Source organism: Bison bison, unplaced genomic scaffold (assembly GCF_000754665.1).
Source record: "Bison bison bison isolate TAMUID 2011002044 unplaced genomic scaffold, Bison_UMD1.0 scf7180017864114, whole genome shotgun sequence".
NCBI classification, from domain to species: domain Eukaryota; kingdom Metazoa; phylum Chordata; class Mammalia; order Artiodactyla; family Bovidae; genus Bison; species Bison bison.
In genome coordinates, this window is record NW_011494686.1 from 184,258 (window position 1) to 194,226 (window position 9,969).

The 9,969-nt window shown below is 41.5% G+C and overlaps 1 protein-coding gene across 1 annotated transcript in view; it reads left to right on the forward strand.

Moving 5' to 3' along the window:
* Positions 1-6,861, forward strand: part of EDNRA (endothelin receptor type A) — a 68,539-nt gene extending 61,678 nt beyond the window's left edge. Inside the window, exons 5-7 of the mRNA XM_010839159.1 lie at positions 901-1,034; positions 1,440-1,548; positions 5,255-6,861. Coding sequence (XP_010837461.1) covers positions 901-1,034; positions 1,440-1,548; positions 5,255-5,395 — 384 coding nt within the window. The 3' untranslated portion in view covers positions 5,396-6,861. The remainder of the gene's footprint in view (positions 1-900; positions 1,035-1,439; positions 1,549-5,254) is intronic.
* Positions 6,862-9,969: the final 3,108 nt, after the last annotated feature.

The window sequence follows — 9,969 nt, forward strand, 5'->3', positions numbered from 1 at the left end:
GAAGGGACCCACTCCAGTGTTCTTGCCTGGAGAATCCCAGGGACAGTGGGGCCTGGTGGGCTGCCGTCTATGGGGTCGCACAGAGTCGGACATGACTGAAATGACTTAGCAGCAGCAGCATGCCACACAGCTTATAGCATCTTAGTTCCCCAACCAGGGGAACTGGTTTCAGGCTAGATTGAACCCAGACCCTCAGCAATGAGAGCCAAGAATCCTAACCACTGGACCACCAGGGAATTTCCTAGATTTGTCCCATTTTGTTATTATGGTAGGGTCAGTCACCTTGACTAGCATGCTATCATTAATGCAGGTGAATTACCTGTTATGGAGACTTTTAACTAACCTTCCCCTCCTATGTTTGACAGACATACAAATACACAGACATACAGACCCAGTCACAGTGTTGGCTCAACCTCAGCCCGTCCTCCCCTCTGCCCACCATCGAACCTTTGACCTGGCCCTAATAACCAGCCTGAGGCTACCATGCTTCCTGGCAGCTGCCCCAAAAGAATCACTAACAACTCCTTGCTTAAGACAATTGGACTCCAAACCTTATCTATTTTTTTATTTGGCCGCACTATGCTGCATGTGGGATCTTAGTTCCCCGACCAGGGATCGAATTTATGCTTCCTGGAGCAGAAGCTCAGAGTCCTAACCACTGGACCAAGGGAGTTTCCTGGACTCCAAATCTTGATGAGGTAGAGGGTGGTGAGGTGGGCTGCTCTGGCTCTTCTTTGAGTACTCTGTCCCAATCTACTACTTGTTTTTAATTGGAGTATAATTGCTTTACTATGTCATGTGGAAACTAACACAACATTATACTACTTCCTTTTGTGTATCTCCCTTCTCTAGTAGAAAAACACTAAACTTATTGTATTTTTTTCTCTCACTTTTCTTTAGCGTCGAGAAGTGGCAAAAACAGTTTTCTGCTTGGTTGTAATTTTTGCTCTGTGCTGGTTCCCTCTTCATTTAAGCCGCATTTTGAAGAAAACCGTGTACGATGAAATGGACACGAACCGATGTGAATTACTTAGGTATGATCCTTTGTGCTCAGAAGGAAATTGAAGTTTCTCTGATCTCACATTTCTAAGACTTTTACAAAACCACCTGTTCTATACTCACGTGAGCTCTGGAAATTAAATCTTCTAAGTTGATTGTTTTTCTTTAGCTGTCACAGCCCATAACCAACCTTAAAATTTTGTGCAAGCCCTATCAATAATTTTGCTGCTCCCCTCCCGGGTTAAGCAAGTGGTGGGTATATCTGCACATGTCCTGCAGAACTGAAACTGCCATTTAAACAAGGGCTTTGAAAATAATTTTGACTGCTACCTCTGAGAAATGTCTCCTGGGCAAGAAAAATGCTTATTCTAGAGATAAATGCTAATTAGGTTTTAAAACATGATGTTCTAATTTATCTCTTCTATTTCCTTTTGCTCAAGTTTCTTGCTGCTCATGGATTACATCGGTATTAACTTGGCAACCATGAATTCATGTATCAACCCAATAGCTCTATATTTTGTGAGCAAGAAATTTAAAAATTGTTTCCAGGTAAGTATTTCTTTTAGCAAGAAGATCTTTTTCATAATAATTATTGGCATTAATGATTGATTATATGTGATGGTTGTTGCTGTTGTTGTAGTCACTCCAGTTCAGTTCAGTTCATTCACTCAGCTGTGTCCAACTCTTTGCGACCCCATGAACTGCAGCACACCAGGCCTTCCTGTCCATCACCAACTCCCGGAGTTTACTCAGATTCATGTCCATCGAGTCAGTGATGCCATTCAGCCATCTCATCCTCTGTCATCCCCTTCTCCTCCTGCCCCCAATCCCTCCCAGCATCAGGGTCTTTTCCAATGAGTCAACTCTTTGCATGAGGTGGCCAAAGTACTGGAGTTTCAGCTTTAGCATCAGTCCTTCCAATGAATGCCCAGGACTGATCTCCTTCAGAATGGACTGGTTGGATCTCCTTGCAGTCTAAGGGACTCTCAAGAGTCTTCTCCAACACCACAGTTCAAAAGCATCAATTTCTTCGGTGCTCAGCTTTCTTCACAGTCCAACTCTCACATCCATACATGACCACTGGAAAAACCATAGCCTTGACTAGGCAGACCTTTGTTGGCAAAGTAATGTCTCTGTGTAGTCACTTGGTCGTGTCCAATTCTTTTGTGACCCCATGAACTGTAGCCTACCAGGCTCCTCTGTCCGTGGGATTTTTCCAGGCAAGAATGCTGGAATGGGTTAGCGTTTCCTACTCCAGGGGATCTTCCTGACCTAGGGATCAAAATTGCATCTCCTAAATTGGAAGGTGGATTCTTTTTTTTTTTTAATCGGATGGTCATTGCTTTACAATATTGTGTTGGTTTCTGCCATACATCTGCCACAAGTATCCATATGTCCCTGCCCTCCTGAACCACCTGCCACCTCCCTCCCCATCCCATCTCTCTAGATTGCCACAGAGCACTGGCCTGAGCCCCCTGTGTCACACAGCAAATTCCTACCTGGCAGGCAGATTCTTTAGTGCTGAGCCGCCCATATGCAATAGTATATAATAGCAAATTCAATTGTTTTCATTTAATTAGAATTCTGTTTTTCTCTTCTGTCTTTTCTCTATTTTTATTTCTAATAGAGTATAAATGCTTTATTAGTTTCTACTGTCCAGCAACGTGAATCAGTGATACATATACATTTTATATATGTATGTATCTTTTATATATATATCATATATATATCCCCTTTATATATATATATCCTTCCCATTTATATATATATCCCCTTTTATATATATATCCCCCTTTTATAGACATATATCCCCTTTTATATATATATATATATATATATCCTTCCCATTTAGGCCACCACAGAGCGCTGAGGAGAGTTCCTGTAGATTCTCATTAGTTCTCTATTTTATACATGGTATCGGTGGTGCGTATATGCCAATCCCAATCTTCCAGTTCATCCTACCACCTCCCTGTCCCCCTTGGCATCCTTAACGTTGTTCTCTACATCTGTGTCTCTATTTCTGCTTTGTAAGCAAGTATTTTTTAAGAACAGCCAACTGTGTGTATTAGATATCCCACAGGCATGGCTCATTCCAGTTGTAAATAGCACTTTCATCAGCTGAACTTTTCAGAAGAGAAGTGAAAATCACAATAGTACTTTTATCGGCTGAACTTTTCAAAAGAGAAGTGAAAATTACATTTTGTTACCCAGAAAGAGCGTCAAATTGTCAGCATAACAGAAAAGCAATATATATTCAAACAACATACTCAAAAGTTAAAATAAAAAGAACTAATTTAGTAGCATGCCAATTTAGTATCATGCTTTGAAAAGAAATATTCCAAGTTGAGCTCCAAGGCCAACAGAATAGATTAAACTTATTCATGCCTTACATAGCCTTAGACTTTTAACCATAGTCTCAACAAAACATAAACTCATTGTTAAGAAAGCTCTTGCTAAATGCTACTTAATAGTATACTTCATAATAGTCTTTTCAAGAAAAGTAAATGTTTATGGCTCTGGAAATCTGAACTAATGTAATTTAATTCAAAATCAGTTTCCTTCCGTTCTTCAGACCTCCTTGTAGCTAAGCCAACACGTGTTCTCCAGAAGTTCCAAGCACTTCTCACTGAGGTATTATTTTTCCAGTTCCTAGAGTGATTTTAGCATAGAATTAGTCCTAAGTGGAATCCGCTGATTTTGGCCAGGATGTTTAACTTCATTTTATGGTGCATATTAGGAAGAGTAGCATAGAGTTCAAGGGTGCAGGATCTGGACGTGAACAGTCTTGATTTACATCCCAGCTCTGCACTAGCTATCTAAAACCAGATCCAAGTGGGGCCACTCCTGCTTCCTCAGTTTGTCCATCAGTAAATCAGATGCTGTATCTGTATCTGTATCAGATACTGTATCTATCTCATAAGGTGGAATAAGTGGGTTCGGTGCTTGAGACAACAGAAAGTGCTCGGTATGAGTTAATCAGTATTAGGGAAAGAAGAGAGGAAAAACACAAGTGAATACCTTCATGACTCCTGCAGTCTAAAAGGAGACAGACAGATATTAACCAGAGAATCACGGGCATCAATAAAACTTGGTATGGAAGTTCTTACTGCCACACTTTGGCAGTCTTTGGGGTCATGTTTACAAGTCATGAAATGCCCTAAGAAAGATTCTGCCGTAAGAAATATTGACTAAAATACAGGTCATAACAAATACATTTATGTAATCTGGAGTAAAATCAGTTGCTAATTAGTTTACATATTTTACATATAAATTAAAATTATATGTGACATGTAAATTTATATTACATATAAAATTAGTTTACATACCCCCAGAGGGTAAGGGGGGGGAAAATCCAGGTATGAACTCTCAGAAATTAAACACAATTTTGACTGATATTCATAAAAAGGCAGCATACCCAGGGGAAAGAGTCCAACAGAGAGAGTCCTGGGTTCTGAGTTCAGGTCTGCCTCTTCTCTAAGCCTCCCTGTTCTCATCCAGGAAGAAAATAGCACCTTCCCCCTAGGGCTGTTTAAGAGCCTCAGGTGAGGTGCCCAGTGAAGAGAGGCACACAGGCAGCGCAGTGAAGGCAGGCCAGGCGCCTCCCAGTCCCTCCCACCCGCGCCCACCAAGTCATAGAGAAGTTCCAACACTGCCTTCCTTTCCTCTTTGACTTGGTGAATCAACTAAAACAAGAAACACAGGATCTGTCATTTTGCACTAGAATAAACCATTTAACTTGGAGAAGACTCTTGAGAGTCCCTTGGACTGCAAGGAGATCCAACCAGTCCATTCTAAAGGAGATCAGTCCTGGGTGTTCATTGGAAGGACTGATGCTAAAGCTGAAACCAATACTTTGGCCACCTCATGCGAAGAGTTGACTCATTGGAAAAGACCCTGATGCTGGGAGGGATTGGGGGCAGGAGGAGAAGGGGATGACAGAGGATGAGATGGCTGGATGGCATCACTGACTCGATGGACATGAGTTTGGGTGAACTCTGGGAGTTGGTGATGGACAGGGAGGCCTGGCGTGCTGCGATTCATGGGGTCGCAAAGAGTCGGACACGACTGAGCGACTGAACTGAACTGAAACCATTTAACTTCTCCCTAGAGATTAAAACTCCCTACTCCAGATTACTGGCAAGGCCCACACTGTCCTCAAACACCTCTGGACATTCACCCCTTGTTGGTGAGCCTCTGTTTCTGCTGGGAACAGGCTGGTGGCCCCCTCTTAATATGAGTCTGTTCCTCCTCCCAGTCTTGCCTCTGCTGCTGCTGTTACCAGTCCAAGAGCCTGATGACTTCGGTGCCCATGAATGGCACCAGCATCCAGTGGAAGAACCATGAACAAAACAACCATAACACAGAGAGGAGCAGCCACAAGGACAGTATCAACTAAACTGAAGGAACAGTTATCAGTGTGCTTCAAGCCCGACTGGAGGAAAAAATCAACACAGCACTGTGTCCCCAGGAATCTGTTCCATCCTTCTCTCACGACTCAGCCCCACCCCCTGGAAAAGTGCTTTCCAAAACGTTGAAGGGTTGACTGGTTTATACCCACAAATTCAACGAATCTTACGTCTTTGATTTATCTGATTTACCTATTCTGCATGTTATATTCAGCCCTAAAAAATGGTGGGAGTTGGCAGGGGGAAAGGAGATTGTTCAGTTAAACCAGAAGGATATTTACCACCTTTCCATGAAAATAGATTTTTTTCGAGTACATGGCAAACTTTCATGGTGGTTCTGTAGAATGTTCAATAAGACCAGTCACCGTGAAAAAGTTATAGAGACTGTAACAAGATTTTTTTTTTTTTTTAAGTAATTTTGGTTTTTTGGCCAAACACAGTATGGGCTGAAGTCTCCTTTATTTGAAATATAATTCAGTGCCAGTATTTTTTAACTGCATAGTAGCCTACAGATGATTTGAGCTCATTTACACATATTTTTGCCCCCCAAAACAAATAAAACAGAATTCAGGTGAGAAGTTAGGTTAGTGTTTCTCATGTCACTGGCTTATTTTTTAAAACATAAATTCTCAAGCTTCAGGAGCTTACAGGACTTTAAAGCACAGACTGATATCCATATATGGCAGTTTAATAGCTGCTATGCAAACTTTTTAAGAACCTATATTTTCTTTTTTAATGGGGTTTCATATTAGGAGATCTTGTGCCTATTCTGTTAAATTGAAAAATAATGCTTGACTCAAACAGTTCTGTTTTTCACAAGCCTAGTTTTTTAATGGAAGCATTTTATGTAAAATCAAAATACCATTTACGAAAATTTAAATGTTTGTATCGTTTAACTATGTCCAAGACTTTTGGTGAAATGCATAGAAGTCCAGAACAAACCAAGAAAGAAAGGATTGCGTATTTTCAGAAGATTTGGAAATTCTCATTGAGGTTTATTTTTGGTAATAGTAACGTGTATATGTGTGTGTGCAAATATACACGTATGTATCGTGTACATATATACACGCATATACATATATACATGTATGTATATATTCCTTTGCTTCCTTTTAAAATGTTAACTGGCAGTGAGACTTTTTTGGTCATTCCTTTTCCACGGAGGAATATGGAAAACATAATTTCAAAGTGGCCAGCTGAGTTTATTGTGTCAATGAAATATAATTACTCCCAGATGCCGCCATGAACTTAAGGTTCTTCATGTCCCTGGGTTTTCAGTATGAACCTAAATGCCTTCCCTACCCACACTCCTCACATGGTCACCATTTCAAAAGGCCCGCAGTGACTTCTGCTGGGCATTTTCCACGATGTTTACAAACTGTGATTGCAGCAGCAAATCTTTTACTGTGTGTATATAAATATATGTATATATAAACAACTGTAAATTTCTTTTAGCCAATTTTTCTATGATCGTCTCTGTGGAATGTATTCGTGTGTGTGGTATATGCATGTGGTCAGATGGTATGTATGGATTTCATGTAACCTAATATTAACGCCTCGCAGTTGTGCCAAAGCAAACACTCCAGATGGAATCTAGGTGGTTGTCCCTCACAACAACCAACCTGTCAGTTTTAATCTATCCATGTTCATAAATCTTGTGACCATGTTACCATTACAAATGGAATGTGAGAGGCCTCATGAAAAAGGATGAGCCAATGGATTTTTGACAATGGGTTTGGTGTTTTGGTTGGTTGGTTAGTTGAAAAAAGCAGTATTGGGGGTTGTATTTTGCTCCTGTGCTGGAGCAAAATTCATTAAAGTCTGAAGTATTATATTGTCCCAGTCCTCAACATGGTGATGAGACTGACAAGTGGGCAAATGCTTCTATCAGATTTCACCAGAAAAATGTCTGATGATACATTAGCTCAGCTGCTTCCTTGGGCTGTATTTCAGAACAGTCGTGTATAAAATGATATCAGGTGCCAGCCGTCCAATTGCAGGCCTCCTTTGTGTGTTAGCAGTCAAATTCCATTAGTCCCCTGGTGCGTCACAGGCAGTGATATAGCCCATGATATAAGCCATAGGTTCACACCACTGTGTTTAGACAGTGGTCTTTTTCTTTAAGATGCTTTGTCTCTTGCATATCCAAAATGCATTTTACAAGTTCAGGAAGTCATAGATTTCTGAACAACCACACGGGCTTCCATGTGCATTTTGTTTATGGACCAGTAAGTGACTGTGGTTGATAAGTAGGAATATTTCCAGTTTCTACGTATATCACTTCTTTCCAAGTAAATCTGTAGAAATGAGCCAGAAGCCACGGCCCTGCACTGGCAGTGGCCCCTAAGTACAAAATAAAAGTTTACAGAAGCCTTGTGAGTGTCTCTTCATTTGTATTAATACATAGTTCTATCTAGGAAATGTTTGCTACACAGTGGTTGCAAACCTCTCCCAAGTTAATAGCCAGGTGAGTGGTTTTCAAACAGATAAGTCCTAACTTTACTGTATTCTCAACCAACTTTGTTGTATTGAACACTTAACGGTCCTATTCAATCCTTCATTCACCTTGCCTGTAAATTTTACTGAGCATCTACTATGCACCAGGAGTTCTTCTAGCGACCAGGGGTATAGCAGGGAACAAAACAGGCTAAGTGCTGTTCTCATGGAGCTTGCATCCTAGAAGAAGCCAGAAAATAAAAAACTATCATCAATAAACAATATGTCAAGTGGATACCTGGACTCATGTATATATAACTGGTTATTTGCCATTTTCAACTAGGGAGGGGCTTCCCAGGTGGCACTAGAGGTAAAGAACGCATCTGCCAATGCAAGAGATGCAGGAGATGCAGGTTTGATACCCAGCTCAGGACGATCCCCTGGAGGAGGGCATGGCAACCCACTCTAGTATTCTTGCCTGGAGAATCCCATGGGCGGGGGAACGTGGCAGGCTACAGTCCATAGGGTAGCAAAGAGTTGGACACTACTGAAGCGACTTAGCACACATGCACACACGGCTAATTCATAGATATACTACATCTAAAACTAAGCTCCTGATAGCTTTCTAACCTGTGCTGCCATATTATTCCTCTGCTCATGTATTACTCAAAGTTCTCCAGAGAAATAGAACCAATAGGATAGATAAATTATAGCTAGATAAAGAAAAGATTCTGTGGCCTCTAAGATATGTATGCTGTGCTGTGCTGCCTACAAGCTGAAGAAACAGGAAATTCAAAAGCATAATTCAGTCCAAATCCTAAGGCCTGAAACACAGGAGCTGATGGTAGAACTCCCAGTCTGAGGCCAAAACCCTGAGAACCATGGATGACTTGCATAAGTCCCAGCGTCCAGAAGCCAGAGATCCAGGAGCACCAGTGTCAGAAGATGGATGTCCCACCCCAAGGAGAGACAGAGGGAATTCATTCTGCATCCTCCTTTTCATTCTTTCCAGGTGCTCTCCTGATTGCTGATGCCTGTTCCTACTGTTGAGAACAGATCTGCTCTAGTCTCCTGATTCAAGCGCTGATCTCTTCCAGAAACGCCCTCATAGATACACCCAGAGATCATATCTTCCTAGCTATCTGGTTGTCCCTTAGCCCAGCCACACAACACCGAAGATGCACCATCACAGCTCAAAGAGCCCCATCCCTTGAGTTGTCACGACAGAGTCATGTCCCGTTTCTTTCTCTCAGCGCTTATACCCAACCCCATCCTCAGATTGTCTCCAGAATCTGACTCTCTCTCCACCTCCCTTTTGTGAGCCACCACTATCTCCTGATCTCTTGCCAGGATAACTGCAGTTGGATCCCAAATGCCTACGTTTTTCCAGCCTTGGAAACATCATACTCTAACGGGAGCCTATCTCTCAACCCCTGTAGTGGTCTAAAGATGCTGACGTTTCCAAGGCAGGCGAACCAGCAATGGGGAGTTTTCTAATAACAGCTAAAGTAAGAAAAAGCCCACTAGCACAAGCCTGGAACGTTATGAATCAAGAAGGTGCTAGCCACAGCTGGTATGGGTGTTCTGAAGAAGGTTAGTCTAGAGTGTAACAAAGATGAAAAAGAGCATTTTAAGTCCTGGCTCTGCTTTTCCCTGATGCTTTCCCATAGCTTGAGCAAGCAAACTAATATATTTACCTTTGTCCCTCACTGCTTACATTTAGTTTTCTCTTGCTTACAAGACACATATTCTAAGAATATCTCAGCTGATTTATATTTTCTTACCACTGTTTTTAAATTAAAAGACCATGTATTTTAGAGTAGCTTTAGTTTTACCCACCCCCCCCCAAAAAAAATTGGCAAATCCAAAGAGCTCCCTGTGCCCGCTTCTCCCAGATTTCTCATACACAGCTCCTCGCTATTATCTATTCCTTGTGTCAGTGGAATATATATGATGAACCAATCCTGAAATATTGTTAACTAAAGCCCATAGTTTACATTAGGGTTCGCTCTTTTGTGTTGTACGTTTAATGGGTTTTGACAAATGGAGAGTCACGGGTTCGCTCTTTTGTGTTGTACGTTTAGTGGGTTTTGACAAATGGAGAGTCACGGTTATCTACCATTGTGGT